An 18,471-nucleotide genomic window follows, 5' to 3' on the forward strand; every position below is an offset into this window, starting at 1 on the left:
TAGTAAATGAATGAATGTACATAAACAGAAGAAAACATGCTACAGGCTGCAAAAGACTTGAGTACAGTGGAGGTTCATCTTCTAGCTATGACCCTAAGCATACACCCAGAGCTACACCTGAATGGTTTACAATCAAAGCACCTTAATGTGTTAGAATGGCCCAGTCAAAGTCTAGACCTGAACCTAGTTAAGAGATTTAGTTCTGGTTAAATATGTGACTTGAAACTGATGTACACAAATGCTTTCCATTGAATCTGACTAAAGCTGTTCAACAAAGAATGTCAAAAAATGTCTGTCTGTAGATGTAAGAAGCTGCTACAGACATACATCAACAGACCTGTAGCTGTGATTGTAGCAAAAGATGGTTCAACTGGTTATGTTATAGTCTAGGGGGCTGAGTACAAATGCCCCTTCAATTTATATTTTTAAATGTAAAAATGGAAACCATATCATTTTCCTTCCATTTCACAATTGTATTGGTCTATCGCAAACAATCCTGGTAAAGTACATTGAAGTTTGTAGTAATATGGCAAAATGTAAATAAATCCAAAGGGTAGGAACATTGACCTTGTAGTCGGCAGCAACAAATACTAATCTAGTTGTGATAGCTTTTCTATATAAAGTTGTTAAAAATACAAACTCTTCCGTTGTATAGCTTTTAATGACAGAACCAATAAAAACTGTTTATTTTGCATTTTTGGATTACCTAAAAACGTGATAAATCAGAATGTAAATAAGATACTTAATAGCTCATAAATAATGCAAAAAAGAATAAAGACATTTCATATATGGTTAAAGTGCTATATGCAAAACTGTTAATGTGTAAAATATCTCTAGAAAAACAAGAAGTAAGACTAATGACCACTTGGGTGGATTCCTGCTCATGAGAAAAAAAATATCATATGACAGTGACGTCACCTTGAGATTATCCAATCAGATCGAGGGCTGCAAAGAACTGTTGATAACGGAACTCCAGTTTTTTTTTCTACTACGCATCCTCCGGTCGGTCACCATTTTAGGAGTCAAAACAACCAACAGGCAGCGGCGGCCACCTCCACGCTTCCCCGTGGCCTTACTATGGTCCACACATGTGTGGTGGCAGGCTGTAAGAACCGACGGACATCAGGAACCACACTGTCTTTCTACCGTTTCCCGCGGGACCCAGAGAGGAAGCAGCGCTGGATAGCAGCGGTGAACCGAGCGGGCTGGGCACCCAACGACGGCAGCCGGTTGTGTAGTACTCACTTCATCTCAGGTGTGAATGCAGCGCAGCTCTTAAGGGAAAACTAGGAAGGCGGGTTTTACGTGCTTTACGCTGTGGTGATAGCTGCTAGCTGCAGATACACACGTTAATTAAAGGAAAGAGGTAGACGTTTACAAGAATTTTTACAGAAGTTCGGGTTAAACTCTTTGTACAGCCCAAGTAGCTTACGGGCACCAGAACTGTTCCGGAAATTTCACCCCGTTTAATTTTTTTTATTGTTTATTATATTTTGCTGGTCATACTAAATACCAATATTGTTATAATCATTTTAATTATATTAATGTGTATAAAACATAGCCAAATTTAACATTTACAAGACTGGCATGATTTTAACAATGTAAAAAGATGATTTTTTTAAAATATATTATAGTTACTTTACATGAAAATTGGTACCAGAGACATGGTTGTCAATGCTGAAGATGTTTGCTGGTGTTCTTCAAGGACCTTGAGTGGCCTTTCAGATGGAAGTAGAGAACAACTCATGAGGGGGACAGGTTTCATACGCAGAGGACGTGTCTGTAAACGATTCATTCCTGGATGAACTGGTTCAGTCCCAACAATCTCTGGGTTGTTTTAATTCCTGCAGGAACGTTTTTAGTCCCTTGGCTCTTTGCGGTGTGCATATCATAAGGTGGTTAAAAAGGTTCTGAGCAGCTCTGCAAAAAAAAAAAAAACCCTCTTTTTTAGGACAAATGTTTGGCTTCTAAATTGTAAAAATAGAAACTCCTGTTCAGGCAGAAAGCCATACACAGTTGAAGCAGGTTTACATGCAGTGTGTAAAAACATATTACCAGTTTTTCCCCATAGTATGACATCAAACCAGACTAAATGTTTCTGTTCTTGTTCAGTTAGGATAACCAAAACCATTTTTCTATTTTATAAAATGGCAGACTAATAAGACCAGTAAGGGCGACAATGGTAGAAGTTCGTCCTGTAACCAGTGCATTGCCAGTTCAAACTCTCTCTCTGTCTGTCTCAGTTGTTGTGTCCTTGGCCAAGACACTTCACCTGTCTTGCCTGCTGATGGTGGTCAGAGGACCCGGTGGCATCGAATGTAAGTCATTCTGCCGGTCAGAAGTTCACATACACTAGGATTACTATGTGTTTAAACCATTTAGAAGCCAGATGATCATGTAATGGCATTGTAAGCTTTTGATTGGTTAATTCACAGCATTTGAGTTATTAGGATGCACAAGTGGTAATGTAATTTAAGACAACGTCTACAACACAGTCCTTCCTTGTATTACAGCATGGAAAAAAATCTAAAGAAATCAGGGAGAGAACTCTGACCCTCCAGAAGTCTGGTTCATCCTTTGATACAATTTCTAGATGCCTAAAAGTGACTTCTTTTTTTCTGTTCAATAATTAAATGCAAGAGCGTCATTATCCAAAGTAAAACTAGTCCTGAAGTCCTGGACAATGACCCAAAGCAGACCGTCAGATTTATAATAAAGTGCCTTAAGAAGCACAATGTCATTGCATTGAAGTGGCCACCACACAAATGTGTTGGTAGAACGGAGTTGTGTGGGAGCAAAGCGGCCTATACGCCTGACTCGGTTACACCGGTTCTGTCAGAAGAAATGGGCCAAAATTCAAGCAAAGTCTTGTGAGAAGAAAGCCAAAATGTTCCATCCCAGGTCATTCGGTTTAAAGGCAATTTTACCTAAACTTAAGGAAGTCTCTGTAAACTTCCGACTCTGAAGAAAGTCTTCAAAAACTCTCTTGTTATTCTGGCATTTAGCACAAAGGAAGAAAATGGTAATCCTAACTGACCTAAAGGAGGAAAGGTTTAGTCTGCTTTAATGCCAGACAGTGAGAAAATCTTGTCTTTTTATAGTTAGAGACATGTAAGCAAGGAGTTTAATTTTACAGTACATGACCCAAATATGCTTCCGTCTCTTAAGATTCACATAGCTTAAATTCTGTCATCTGGAGGAATGATTGGTAATTGGGTTTCAACCTGTCAGTATTATGGTTGGAGATTTTAGGTTTAATGAATTACGGTCATTCCATTATTACAGTAGCGTAGTCATACAACGATAATTGTATTACTAAAATCACACCTGGTAAAGTGAGTACACATATCCAGTGGTGGAGGAAAACTTCCACTTTAGAAAGGATGAGATTTTCTAGCAACAATCAATGAGAACATTAAGACAACCCTTATGATTTTAATAAAAACAAGGGAACCTTAGCGTATTTGAATTAGTCTCTGTTAGATGGGGCCTCATTGGGTCTTTTAGTATAGGATAATGATAAAAAGAAAGTGAGGTTGTGCAAAGTATTAGCATCAGGGTTGCAAATCAATGTGGAACTAGTGAGCATTTATAAAATAAAAAAACCAAATATTTTTTAGGTTTTTGGTGAAACCTTATGCTACGGCAATAGAAGATGGCTTTATTTTGAGGCTTTTTATAGTGTGGAGGGCGCTGTGAATGTAAAGGGATTTTTTTTTTTTGTAACTTTTTAATATTCTCCTGATTGTCCACATCCAGGTAAACAAGTGAAGAATCCACGTTTGCCCGATTATGTTCCTTCTGTGTTCACACCAGTTCCCTTCTTCCCAGACATGAAGGAGCCAGGTGCCTTGGAGGTCCCAGACAAGCAGGAGGCACGCGTGGAAGCTGCCAATGCCCTGTTGTTCCTGCAGGGCCAGGGCAGTTCTGCTGTGGATGGGCCGAGTCAAGAGGAGCATCCCGAGGAAGGGGAGCCAGAGGCCGTTGCAGAAAAAAGTGGATCTTCTTCCTTCAGCACTGATGAAGATGATGAGCATGATGAAGCCTCTGAGAGAGACAGAAAGAAGGGAAAGTTTGCCCAGATGTCAGAAATATCTGTCAACTTCGACGACATCCTGAAAGCATTAAAGAAGGAGAACCGGGCTCTCAGGGAGTCTGTGGAAAAAATGTCTCTCTCTGAGAACGCTTTCAGGAACGATGCAGAAAAAGTAAAGTTCTATACCGGTTTACCCAACTACTTTGTCTTGGAGACGGTCATGTGGCTGCTGGCGCCGCACATGGACGGCATGAAAAACATAAAGCTCTCAAAGTTCCAGCAGCTTCTTCTCACGCTGATGCGCCTCCGCCTGGACCTCCGCAACCAAGACTTGGCCTACCGCTTCGGGGTGAAAGTCGGCACGGTGGCCAGAACGGTACACCGTATGGTCAACATCATGTCCTCCACCCTGGTTCCCACTGCGGTCTTCTGGCCCTCTAGAGCGGAGCTCCGGAAAAACCTGCCTGCAGCTTTGCAAACGTCCCACCCAGACTGCGCCGTCATTGTAGAGTGCTTCACTGTACCTCTCGAGGAGCCGCTCTCCATGGGAGCAGAGCATCAACAACAACAGACTATGTGTCCATGTTCTGGGGAGATGGGGCCGGGTTACAGCTCATTAAAGTATCTGATTGGAGTAGCTCCACAAGGTGTCGTCACTTTTGTCTCGCGGGGCGTGCCGGGAAGCGTCAGTGACAAGGGCCTGGCCGAGGGTTGTGGATTTCTGTGCAAGCTTCTTCCAGGTGACGTCGTACTGTCCTGTCGTGACCTGGACATCGAAGACTCTGTGGCGGCCCGCGGAGCTTCGTTTAAAATTGCGGGCGCCTGCAGGGGTGAAGCTCGCGCGAGATCAGAGGGTCTGCCAGGGCCTGACACTGCATCTGAGACCGTGATTGTGCAGAGGCATGTGGAAAGGGTGCTCTCCATGGTGAAGCAGAGGTTCACTATGCTCACAGGCCCTGTCGAGAGCCCCTTCAGCACCGCCTGCGAGCGCACGTCCAACCTCTCAACCTTTGATAAGATTGTGCAAGTCGCTTGTGCCTTAAACAACCTGTGTATCTCTGCTGCTCCACTTGAGTGATTTGTACGAGAAAACAACGCACTACTTAATGCTGCTGTCCTTTCTATTGCTCTTTTGGACTTCCTGTCATGTGTTTATCCAAGTGTCTCTATTAGGACAATTACATTTATTCTCACTAAATCCCATTTCAGTCACTCTCGATAATAAAGATCATTCTTTTCTTGGCAAAAACATTTGCTGACATGTAAAGTCCTTCATATGTGATAAAACTATGAATATTGAGGAGTGCAGACCTTAGTTTGAATGTTACAAGTGGTCCTCATGAGTATTTTCTATTCAGCTCATATGGCTGGCGGCTTACTTCACTATAGTTAAAGCATGGACCGATTACTGGTCTCAAGGAATACTACAGTTTTAACCACGACACTTTCAAAATCAGTCAATCATACCATTCCTACGGTTTAAAGTCCCTTTAATAAAAGTTCAGAGTGGGTGGGTCCTGGAGCAGAGTGGCTCCTCCCTCATTTGTTTACAAGACAGACAGCCGACTCTGTGGAAACGTTATGGACTGGAAACTAAAAACCGTTAATAAAGTGATGCTCTGTTGAAGGTTGTCATGCTACAGGTCTAGAGCAGCGTGTGTTGAGCAGAGGTCAGGCTGTAGTTTACCAAGCCCGGCTGATTAGCCAGGTAATGTTAGCCTTTGCTGTAACTCCATGATGAGCAGAACCGCAATAAAAGAGAATGTTTTGCACAATAAGCACATAAAATGCTTCTACTAAATAAAAGCACCTCTTTACAACATATTTTGCTTTAGTCTTCCACCACCAGGTTCATCTCTCAAGATAAATCTTTTAAAATGACCAACTGCTTTTAGCTGACAATGATGTACATTTTATGACTGTTTGTGACAGAAGTAGCTTTAATGCTAGATTTTCCTCAGTAGCTCTGATTGAAAGTTTATTTTGAATTGATTGTCATGAGTATATGACACCCTCAGCTGTGTAATAACAATAAATAAACGTCTTAGACATCATTTTTCGATCTGTCATAGTGATATTTTTTGCAGCAGTAATGTAATAACTAACTTATTTTATTTGAGATGAATTAGATCATGTTATGCATTTTTGTTTGACATGTTTGTGTTAATGCTGGGGCGCCAGGATCTTTTTCATCAAGGTTATCGTACCATACATTGTTTAGGCCAGATGTTTTTGGCCTCGGTGTGTGTAACACTGGAAGAAAACGGTACAGATTTACAACACTTAAAATGGAGCATGTGTATGATCCTTCTTTAGAAACGTTTCAACTTGAACTGATGTTGGTTTTAGGTCTACAGGTACATATCTTGGCATATTCACTGTTATCGAGGTACATTTTGTAATAATCCCTTCTAGGGATGGTGGACACAGAAACGTTCCTGCCCACCGGCCTACAGTGCCTTGCAAAAAGTCTTCAAATTCTTTGATCTTCTTCATATTTTGTAAAGTTGAAGCCAAAAACCTTTAATCCATTTTGTTGGGATTTTATGTAATAGACCGCTACAAAAAATCCAAATATGAGAATTATTTAAGAAGTGCATGATTGGGAAGTTGAAGGGATTTTGAATCTCCACCTCAGTCAAAATAATTTTTTAGAGTCTTCACTTCATCCATCTTCACATCTGGCTGGCTTCCCTTCCCTTGTTGAAGAAAAAAAAGTGTCCACACAGTATGATGCTGCCGCCACCGTGTTTCACAGTGAAGATGATGTGTTCAAGGTGACGTGGAGTGTTAGTTCTCCACCACACAGCTGTTGCAGCTCTTTTAGAGTTACCATCAGCTTAAGTGGACCATAATGTCTTGCTAGGTTTGCAGTTGTGCCATACTGAGCTCTGTGATAGGTTCAAAGCATGGGGTTTTGTTTTATATCACACTTGTGGTTTAAAACCTATCCCTGCTGTGTTCCCTGGTCTTCGAGATGCCGTTTGCTCACTAATGTTCTCTGACAAACTTCTGGTCGCTTCACAGAACCGCTGGATTCATCCAGAAATAAATTACCACAGGCAAATGGGATGGGTTGGACTGGATTTCAATTCGCAGCATTGAAGGGGGCTGAACACACTTCAGATTTGTATTTTGAAACAATTTTGAATAACATGTATTCTTTTCCTTTCACTAAACGTGTTACTTTCTGTTATTCTATCACTTAAAACAAAGAAATAACACAATCAGACATGGATCTGTCCTGTTTCTTGAAATGAGTTTTAATTTTAAAGATAAAGAGGGAAATATTTGATGATTCATTTCTGATTCATTTTTTTTGGTTTTCCCAAAGATCAAGATGATGATTTTAGTGACTTGTTTTATTTAACTTTATAATATAATTTGACAGATGAGGTTTTAACTATTTTTTGTTTAGTTTTTTTTTTTTTTTCCTAAGCACATGAGCTGCAGCAGGGAATGCATGTGAAATTAGTTTTCTAAGGTTTTGGTCACAGCGTTTTCTAATAACTCGCTGTAACTAACTGGTTGGTGCTGCAATTACTTACCATGTAAGGCTGGAAACCTCTTGCTATAACTTTACCCAAATAGTTGAGTGCATTGACTTGCAGTTTAGTAACTGAGTGGAGACATGTGGTGGAAGACCTTCGCTTAACAATCCCTACAATTCAAAAACATGTTCTGAATTTTGGTGCCTTAGTTTGTGAAAGTGTTACAGATCCTTTTGTTTTCTACAGATGGTTACCTTTGCAGTATGCTTTTTATACCTTTGCTCTTCATTGGTATCCAGGCTCAAATTTCATTACATTTCTTGTTATCCGATGAGCCTTGTGTGCATACTGTCACTGGTTATTTATGTACTGAATTATTTTTGGTAATTCCTGCTGAAAAGCACCAAGAAATCCCATTCCCACACAAGGCAGCGGTTTTCATTCTTTGTTCAGGGCTTAAAATGAGTTTGGAAAGATCCTTCACACAATGGGGGGGGGTCACTCTGACCGACTCAGTTCAGTTGAGATCCAACATGTGTTCACTTGAAGGCAGAAGCAGTTTTGGGTCAGATTGTGCATCAGTTTATCAGCGCGAGTTGTTCATTCAGACCAGCTGTTAATTTATGCCTTTTGTAATTTGCAGATATTAAACAAAGATTTTGCAGCTTTTGGGGCCCTTTAGGTTTCTCAGTCATTTTAAACAAATCACAGATCTCACCAGTCTTTAATTCATGACTGCCCTATGTGGTTCATCTGAATGTTACACAAACTGGATCTTATGACACATCTGGGAAGACAAAATATGCTGAAGAGAGGTTTCTGGGAAAGGCTGTTGTATCTTTCTAAGACCACCATTAGGTTTTTATAACAGGTGGTGTGTGATTCCCAGAGACGCCGTTATTTTCTGATGATCTCGTTTCAAAATGAAATGTGACAGAATGTAATACGTTCTGAGATAAATGGGTTAATAACTGAATTCTAAGATGCTTCCTAATGTTCATGCTGTTTACCCTTTTATAGTTATACGTGTCTGTCACGCAAACTTTAAGGTTTCATTTTGACTCCTCCAATGTGCCCTGTATGACTGAAAATTAAAGTTTGGCACAATTCTGCATCTGCGTTTTCAAAACTTCTGTTTTTATTTTTGGAAATGGTTTTGAGCCATATGTGTTTCCTCTTGACTGCATTTGATGAAGCAACAATAGTTTCAAGAGTGAGTGGATTTCCCAATGTTTGACAGATAAATATTCGCTCTGTGGTCAAAGTGGAGTGACTGAGTAATGTACAGATTTCTTTTCATTTATGAAAGAAAAAAATGCTTGTGGAGGCTCCACCTTGAGTATGTGCAGTCAGATAGGAAAAACATTAAGATGTCTCACTCCTTAAGCTAGGCGCACGTCTGAAACTGGAACTTAAATTGAGGTTTTTATTACAAATTTCTTTAGGCACATAGTCAACCACAGCTCTGTAGAATTGTGGCAATAAGTCTGTTAATAAGCGTATTCTGTAGTCATTGGTAATTGTATAATGTATTAATTATATACTAATTACAGCTGCAGTAACAGATCATTAGACATGACAAAAATGTGGTTTGAATATAAGTAAGGAAGGTTGTACAGGTTCATATTTTACCCACATTTGGGTTAAATTCAGTAAAATAATTATTTTTAAACATAAGGTTCCGTGTTTCTAACTCCCAAAATTACAATTTTTTTCTAAGTCACTATTAAATAACCATTTATTTCTGCTTATTTTACATTTAATTTCGTTCAATATAAAAGTGCTTGTAAAATATTGGAAAATCTTAAACAGAGTTACAGTAGAATAGAAAACCGAATCTGTATAGAACAAGCATTTTGTTTCGCAAAAATATGAACTCGTCTTTTTTTTTATTTTAATTTTTATTCCTTCTGTGTGTATATTTCCGTATTTCAAATAAACGTAATTTGTAGCTGATAACGTATTCTGATATAATTGTCTAAAGTTTTGACACCAACATCAAATCTAAGACGGAGTGAATGTTTGCTCTAATTCACGATCTTTGGTGTGGTGCTGACGTGCGTCGGTCCGTCACGTGACCTGTGGAATGTTAACAATGCAGTGAGTGTCCAACTTTGTGCTGCATTTCTGATCCTGCCTGGAGTCTGGGCAGAAAATGGAGGCTCATTTCATATTTACTCCGCTGCTTTGTGTTCCCTGAGCTGCCCCGCTCTGCCTCAATGGCCTAGACGCAGCCTTGAAAAGTCGTGTTCTGGCCGGATTTGCACCCCATCCTGACTTTTTCTTGTTCCTTTTATCACATGGTAAGTTGAGAGTTACTTTTTGGGGAAGGGGAGTGGTGGTGTGACATTTTTCGCGACTTGTTGCTGAAGAAAGGCCTTTGTGGTGGACGCTGTACAGTTTAGGTATGTACAACATGTTGTCTGTGAGTTTTAAGCCTGTTTGGGGGTTACCAGAACTGCCTCCATTTTTTTTTTCCGGCCCAGGAATGCGTTGCTTCGCTCAGCCCCCTCCAGCCCTGCCTGGGGTACAGTGGCAGGGCCAGCCACAGGGCTTTCTACGCGTTATATACCTAGGCTACTGAAGGAAAAAAAACCAAAAAAAAAACCGTGAAACATGCAGAGAATATACAGAGGACTGCTGTTTTAAACACTTTCTCCCGCTTTTAGTTCTGCGGGCAAACTATTAATAACACTAAAGCAAATCAACGTTTCCTTCACGTGTTTATCTGTAACTACAATAGATCAAAGCTGCCTTTAAATGAACGAGAGTTATCTCGTTGGGTTAAAATAAACTCATTTGTTCTTTTGATTGTTGCATTCTGCAGTTAGGAGGATTCTCCCGCTCAGACATGCTTTTATTTCTGTTCACTAGAGCTGTTTTACATCACATGTGTGCTTTTGTCTGAGCCTTGCAGCAATAGAGCATCTCTGCAGCCGCTCCATCTGAAGTTTAAATGTCGCCTGTCATGGAGCATCCACAGGAGATATGATCAGAAATGCTTACAAATGATGACTGAAGCTGCCCCAGCTCAGATGTGTGCTGTTAGAAAAGCCTGGTTAAGTTAGGATTCAAGCTGCAACACAGTCACCTGAGTTGCACTTCAACCCCAATTTCTATAGTGGTTCTCAAGCTTTTTTTAACATTTAACATCTCAGTAGATGATTACTGATGGATGTTTTAAAACAGTAGTATAACAACTGAACTTTGCCAGTATGTTGTGTTTAAAGATGCACTGATCAGGCTTTTCCTGGCATGTGCCGATTTCCGGTTTGAGGTCTGACCTGCCAAATCAGTTATTTTTTTTTTGTTGAGACTGTGTTTTGTTTGTTTTTGGTTTTTTTTTTTTATTCTGAAGACTATAATACATAGCAGGAATATGCAATAATTCCCACGTATACATCACAGCAGTGTGCTAAATCTTAGGTAATTTTTATTTGACTCAATGTGCTTCAAAGTACATCAACACATTTTTCATCGTTCTGTTTATACATTTGAAATGGCGGGGTCATGTATCAAAGCCAATGCAGACAACATTGGCCCAATCCAATTTCTAACAGATGGATTGGTGCTTCTCACGTTGTACCGTGTCAGAAAAACAGTAAATATGAAGGAAATCGTTTCTCCCACTGCATGATGGGTTGCAGGATGCTGTTATTTTTTTTATCCAAGTGTAAAGTTTTAATAATGATCGGGTGAACTCCAAGTGGGAAAGCACTGACATTTAATGCTGAGCCCAACTTCATAATCCAACATCGCTGCTCTAAAAAAAAAACGTACAAATAATTCATTTGCACCTTTGAACATTTTGGTCCCAGTGAATCATTTTCTCACACACAATCTGCTGTACATTCCAGTTAATTCCTTCATGTTTACCTTGAAAATAGTTTATGCTTAAACACTCTCTGAGCACCATTGATGTCAGCACAAGTACCACCAGTGGTTCTTGCGCCACAGCTTGAGAACCACACCTCTAGAACCCATGTTTCTAGAGAGAGCTGAACACCATCTGTCCACATTTCTATAACCGACTCCTTTTCCTGGTTATTTCTTTCTTTGTACACTACTGGTCAAACATTTTAGACACACTTTCTCATTTATTGGTTGCCTTTATGTTTATGACTATTTTACATTGTAGTTAGATTCTCACTGAAGGCATCAAAACTATGAATGAACACATATGGAATGATATAGCAAACAAAAAAATTGTAAAATAACTTTAAATATTTTTTATATTTTAAATTCCTTAAAGTAGCCGCCCTTTGCTGTGATGACTGAAATATTAACATCTGGTCGTCCCTCAAGGAACCTCTGGGAAGTTCTTTCAAGACTCTTTGGAAAACCATTTCAGGTGACCACCTCATGAAGCTCATGGAGAGGATGCTGAGAGAGCAAAGCAGTAATCAGAGCAAAGGGTGGATATTTGGAAGAATCTAAAATATGAAAATGTTTACAGTTATTTCACACTTTTTGTTTACTACATAATTCCATGTGTGTTCATTTGTATTTTTTTTTTTTTTTTTGCCTTTGGTGAGAATCTACAATGTAAATAGTCATGAAAATAAAGAGACCCATTAAGTGAGAAAGTGTATCTAAAACTTTGGACTGCTAGTGCAGCAGAAGTAGGCAAGCTGGACATGATCACGTTTTATTCTTTTTGCCAGGCGTGCTGGTTCTTGAATATTTGGGCTGAGACAGCAGGTTCTTGTCTTTTTTTTTTTTGTTGCAATTTTGACATGAGAGGCAGAGGGGTAGAAATGGGTTAATACATCAAACTAAGACATGCACATGTTTTATGCTTTAGTAGTGTGAGTTTAACCATTTAGATCCAACGGTCTCTAACATCGACACCTAGTGGCCACTATTTGAACTGCACCAAACATGGATTCATTGAGACTTTTGAGTTGAGGGCTTGCTGTTTAAAAACAAGAGTGGTTACTATGTTGCTGAAATTATTTTAAATGTAAAGATTTTGGAAAGTTGATGTTAAATGTGGAAATGCACCTGTATAAGTGGGCATATTTTTATCCAGATTTAAATCCTCCCATTTGCATCCGTCAGGTTTTTCCCTGCTTGTTTCAGGGGTTATATTTTGGTCAGCAGCACAGACCTTTCCATGATTGAGCCTTGGCATTTTACTTGTAGTTACTTGTGGAATGGAATGCTCATTGCTCGGACACGGCACCTAAAGCATCGCAGGAATGGAGACAAGAGATCCTGGAGACACGGGGGTGGGGGGGGCATTTATGCAGTTTAGCCCCAGATTACCCCGCCACCCGGCCGTGGTTGAGGCAGAATGGAAAGGAAATATGTTTTTTGTCTGTGCAGAGTTTATCTGTATAAACAGTGAGGGTTGTGTCCTTCTCAGAAATGCCCCAAAGGGATGGAGACGGCCAGGGAGGAGGAGGAGGGGTAGGAGGGTGGGTGTGTACTCTGGAGCTTTTTACGTTTGGCTGCTGCATCTGTTGTGATTGTTGCTCCAGGCAGTGTGGCTGATATATTTATAAAAGAATAATATTTTCCATATGTAAATGCATATTATCACAGCATGGAGGTTCTTTGTGGTTTAGGACACTGTAAAACAGTTTTCCCACAGTTTCAGAGTTCCTTTTTTAAATATTCTGATTAACAACAAACACTGGTCCTCTTTGGTTTCAGTTACAGCATCTATCAGTTCACAGATTTTCCATCTTCATCTCATTATATTTGCTATAAAGAAGCAGCTTAAAAGTGCTTGATCCAGAAAACCGATTTTAGAAATGCATACTTCATTATTCCCAAAAATATTTGCCACAACAGTCTATAGCAAGAAACAAAAAAACACATTACAGTTTAAAATGTCATGTACATTATGAAAATGATAAAAAAAAAAAACAAGTATTGAATGTATTTAAAATAAAAAAATATTCAAATAAAGTTCCACTATAACATAAAGCTGGACTAGTTTTTACACTGCATCCGTTTTGTGCTTTAATCATTTCAATAAATCTGGAAATTCCACAACCTTTCGTATTTTTTTTTTTTAATCCAAAAAGTCTTAAAACAGATTTGTCAATACTTTCACTAGTTAGTTGAATTGAAAGTGTTCTGCACACCTTTTCCAGGGGTACCAGAGGTTGTTGAGTGTTATGTATCCGAAATTACTTGTTTACTGCTTGAGTCAAACAGGAGTTGTATGGGTTGCTTAATGCAGACCAATAATTTCAACCTGCCTAAAACAGAGTTTTCCACAAACACAGGATTGTTCTGGCCTTAATAATTCCTAAAGGCATGTCTGCTTTTCCTTATCTGGCACCCTAACCCTCTAGTGAAAAATTGAGCTAGTTGCAGTTTAGCTTTTTGTTTCAGTTTCAACACTTTCATTCACAGTAAATGGAGGCAGTTGCAATTTATTCTAATGAATGCATTTCTCAATAGTAGAAACTAAAAGCTTGCCATTGGTACACTTGGATAGTGAAACTAATGATGCTATTATGATGGGGGGGAAAGAGAAACATGTTTTGTAGGCAGGGTTTCTATGCTGTCTTAAAAGGGCTGGGCAAGTACCAGTTCTGACTAAATATAGAGAAAAAGAAACTAAGCATAAAAATATGAAGGGGACAATTTCAGTGCTTTTTTTTTTTTTTTTTGGCTGCTTTAAATCAGGGTTTTTAAATGGAAATGATGTGGTTCTTAAACTGGGTCTGGTTGAGATGCTATAAAACACAGTAAAACCACCAATAGTGAAGATTTTACAAACAGAATATCAGTTTTACAGTTCACTGACTATGTTTTACAGAATCTGCGTTAAGTGTAGGATTATCCAGTCCTTATTGGACAAGTTGAGGCGCTAGAGATATCTGAATTGAACTGATCGGAGTAAGTTCATGTACCAAAAACCAGCTGTGAAATGTTCATATAGTGCACATAATACATGTAAGCCAACTTAAGATTGTTTCATAGTTTTAACAGTTAGAACGTACCAATGAGACCTGCAGCTTCAACCCAAATGTCCAGAATTTGATGCAGAACCTGCATAGAAAATAAAAAAAATGAGTCTGAAAAGGTATAATGTACTCTCTATGTCTTTTATAATCCACATAGAGTATATATGATGAAGTGGTAATAACCTGCATTAAATCATCCAGCTGTGCATATGATTTCTTTTGGCAGTTTTAAAGAAGGGTCTGTCCTCTCACAATTTTAGGGTGAATTTCCACCAACTTGATTTAGTCCTTGTGGTGATAATTCCAATGTCTTGATGCAGGAAGTCTTCGGGTGGCCAGTGGAAATACCTCCGGCTCATCATTTATTCCCACATGTCAGCGTAGTAGTCAGATAAAATTCCTTCACTGCTCCACCTGCCAGCCAGCCATCTTCAGACGGAGCAAAACCCATTAAAACCAAACCATTAAATGTGTCTCTGATCCTGCCAGAGGGGGATTACTATCCAGCACTTTCTTTTTGTTGGATATGAATCAGTTTGGCGTTTGGGAAACCAGTCTGTCAGCTTTAGAGGGGGGGGGTCAAATAACCTTGTCTTGACGGTTGAATCACTTCAATTGAATCTCATTGGCTATGATTATTTCATTGAACACAGAAGCTTGGCTGAAAGGACATGCCCCAGTCCATCATGATAATGATGATCTGTTCTAGTATCACATTACAGGTCTGGGGAAAAAATGTTAGCTTCCTTACAGATTTATTCTGGTTCTGCCTTTTTGTCTAATACATGTTTGAGATAGTCAAAGTAACTTCACCATCAGCCAAAAAGGACTTGAGTAAATATAAAAGTACAGCTTTTAAAACGGTTTCATTGATCAGGTTCAAAATGCTTCCCAAACCAACCTGTCCCAGTGTGACAGTACTAGCACCTAACCTAATGACTGCTTGTGCGCCCCCACTAAATTTGGCAATGAGTTGTTTGCATCAATGTGGAGGAATTTTGGTCCATTAATTTTTGCTGAATTGCTTTAATTCAGCCACATTGGAAGGCTTTCCAACACGAACGGCTTCTTTAAGGTCACATCACAGTATCGTCTGGACTTTGACAAGGAACTGTTATTTAGCGTTTTTAAGCCATTCAGAGCTCAGCTTGAGCTGAATGACATATTAATAATAATGATTTAGACTTTATTGATCTCAATGGAGAAATTATCCTATGCATTTAACCCATCCCTTAGGGAGCAGTGGGCTGCCATTGTGCGGTGCCGGGGAGCATTCAGAGGCTAAGGGTCTTGCTTGGACCCAGAGTGGGAGGCTGTGGGAACCAGGGTACTTGTGGCCTCTCCAGGACTCAAATGCCCAACTCTCTACCCACTAGGCCACCTCTTCCCGTTATGAACTGATGTCCTGACATTCTTCTTCAGGTGTTTCTGCTAGAAAGCAAAATTCATGGTTTCTTCAATTACAATTCGTCCAATTCGTGAAGTTGCCAGACAGACCTGGGACCATCACACTTCAACCATGTTTGACTGTAGGTTTGATGTTCTATTTCTGAAAACCTGTATTATTATTTACCCCTGATATTACAAGTCACCACTCTTCCATGTTTTTTCCAATTGTGGATAAAGGCCCTCACGGTGGTTCACTTGACCCCCAAAGCCTTAGAAATAGCTTGGAACCCCTTCCTGACTGAATGATATCTGTTAGTTTGTTTCTCGTCTGTTCTTGAATCTCTACAAATCAGAGGAGGATATGTTGCTTCTTCACATCTTTTAGCCTACTTTATGTTGTCAGACAGGTTCTATTCAGGACCTCCAGGAGGCCTCTGGTATAGATGCCTGAGCCACCTCAACTGGCTCCTCTCGATGTGGAGGAGCAGTGGCTTTACTCCGAGCCCCTCCTGGATGGCCGAGCTCCTCACCCTATCTCTAAGGGAGTGCCCGGCCACCCTACGGAGGAAGCTTATTTCAGCCGCTTGTTTCCAGGATCTCGTTCTTTCGGTCATGACCCAAAGTTCATGGCCATAGGTAAGGTTAGGAACGTAGACCGACCGGTAAATCGAGAGCTTCACTTTTCAGCTCAGCTCTCTCTTCACCACAACAGACCGGCACAGCGTCCCCATTTCTGCGGTAGCCGCACCAACCGCTCCGTTCTTCCCTCACTCGTGAACAAGACCCCAAGATACTTGAACTCCTCCACTTGAGGCAGGAACTCCCCTCCAACCTGAAGAGGACAAGCCACCTTTTTCCGGTAAGGAACCATGGCCTCGGACTTGGAGGATCTGATCTTTATCCCAGCTGCTTCACACTTGGCTGCGAACTGCCACAGTGCATGCTGTAGGTCTTGGCTAGAGGGGGCCAGCAGGACCACGTCATCTGCAAAAAGAAGAGACGAAATCCACTGGTCCCCAAACCAGAACCCCTCCGGCCCTTGGCTGCACCTAGAAATCCTGTCCGTAAAAGTTATGAACAGGACCGGTGGCAAAGGGCAGCCCTGCCGGAGTCCAACATGCACCGGGAACAGGTCCGACTTAGTGCCAGCAATGCGGACCAAACCCCTGCTCCGCTTGTACAGAGACCGGATGGCGCCTGATAAAAGGCCCCCGACTCCACACTCCTGGACCACCACCCACAGTGCACCACGAGTGACACAGTCAAATGCCTTCTCCAGGTCCACAAAACACATGTGGACGGTTGGGCAAACTCCCATGAACCCTCGAGTACCCTGTAGAGGGTATAGAGCTGGTCTAGTGTTTTAAGGCTACAGAATGGGTTGGAAAGTTTTTTTCCTCATAAATTTATTCATTATTTGAAAACAATTTTGTTTTATTCATGTTTTTTTCTGGTTTTGAAGTTTGTTGGATGTGAATCATTAAGGTGTGATGAAAAGAACCAGTAAATTCAATAAACTTTCCATCACTGTGGCTCTTCTCTGCTTTTGAGGGTTGACTGATCATTGAAACATTGGATCCTAATGGAATAAATCTGCTTAAAGCAAAATTGCTGCCTCTGCTGTTATTTGTGCTAAGTTTTGTGCTTCTTTGAGAGTTGTGTTAACCAGGGAGCCCAATGTGAAATGGGCTGACTGTAAACAGAAAGAAAAACTGGCTCTGGCTTTTGGCTCTGCTTGGTTTCCTGCCATGGACTTGATTTCTAAGTTTAAACTATTTTATAAGAGTGTTGATATCAGGGCCCCAGGGATCTGGGTTTGGGATCATTGTCCTGTTGGAACACTATTGTGTCCGAGTTGTTAGCAGAAACAAATGACAGCAGAACATAAGCTAATTGTGATTCTATTATCACCATGTTTCACAGATGGCTTTGAACAAATGTAAATGGCTCTATTTAGGCATCTTATCCAAAACGGATACTGTTTTATAATTAAATTGAATTAATTTTCATACAATTCTTACAAGCTGATTCAGTTTTCGAGAAGGTTTTAGTTATGTTTGCCGAAATTATTGTTTTATTTAGTAAGTTGTTAAAACTTGAAAGTTGATGTAATAATGGAAACACTGGATTGTCATTAATTCGTAAGACTTATTTAAATTTACCATTTAAATAAGTCCTCCAACCTCTTACATTGTCTCAAGCTTTTTGCGAGTATTTCACTTATCTGCTCACGCAAGGCCACATACAGAAACGTGTGCAGCCCTTCCACGTGTCATCCCAACCTCTCCGAAGGAGTAACAGTATCATGGCAGAATTCAGAGTATGTTTCTGCAGATAAGACTGTCAGGTGGTGTTGAATGTCTATAAACGCGGGAGAGTATAACAGCCAGAGGGGCCGGCGTGGGGAGGGCCGCTGACTTGTTGTGACCCTTGGCTAGAGATCTGCACTCTCACAGGGGTGTTCACCGATGACCACGCTGCAGAAGTATGTAGTTACTGTGGCTCAGTTGTGCAACTGCAGCTACAGGCAAGGTTTTATGACTGCTGGCATTCCTGAATTATGCACAAAGTATGCAGGGGTGCTTAAGCACCACTAATATAGAGTCTGACTTGCTGGTTTCCAGGTAAT

At 40.4% G+C, this 18,471-nt stretch overlaps 2 protein-coding genes across 3 annotated transcripts in view; both read left to right on the plus strand.

Annotated features, from left to right (window-relative positions):
• The first annotated feature begins 954 nt into the window (after positions 1-954).
• LOC124871076 lies at positions 955-6,090 on the plus strand. Of its 2 annotated transcripts, none has more exons than XM_047370068.1 (2): positions 955-1,255; positions 3,760-6,090. In XM_047370068.1, the coding sequence occupies exons 1-2, from the start codon at positions 1,078-1,080 to the stop codon at positions 5,112-5,114; spliced, it is 1,533 nt and encodes a 510-aa protein (XP_047226024.1). In that variant the 5' UTR covers positions 955-1,077; the 3' UTR covers positions 5,115-6,090. The 2 variants fall into 2 exon arrangements, with proteins under 2 accessions (XP_047226024.1, XP_047226025.1); XM_047370069.1 differs by having other exon boundaries at positions 959-1,255; positions 3,832-6,090.
• Positions 6,091-9,614: 3,524 nt separating this feature from the next.
• The window catches only part of lats2 (large tumor suppressor kinase 2), a 32,028-nt gene continuing 23,171 nt past the window's right edge, over positions 9,615-18,471 (plus strand). The window contains exon 1 of the mRNA XM_047370084.1: positions 9,615-9,830. The gene's annotated coding sequence lies outside the window, so the exon portion shown is untranslated. The remainder of the gene's footprint in view (positions 9,831-18,471) is intronic.

Source organism: Girardinichthys multiradiatus, chromosome 7, assembly GCF_021462225.1.
Source record: "Girardinichthys multiradiatus isolate DD_20200921_A chromosome 7, DD_fGirMul_XY1, whole genome shotgun sequence".
Classification (NCBI taxonomy): Eukaryota; Metazoa; Chordata; class Actinopteri; order Cyprinodontiformes; family Goodeidae; genus Girardinichthys; species Girardinichthys multiradiatus.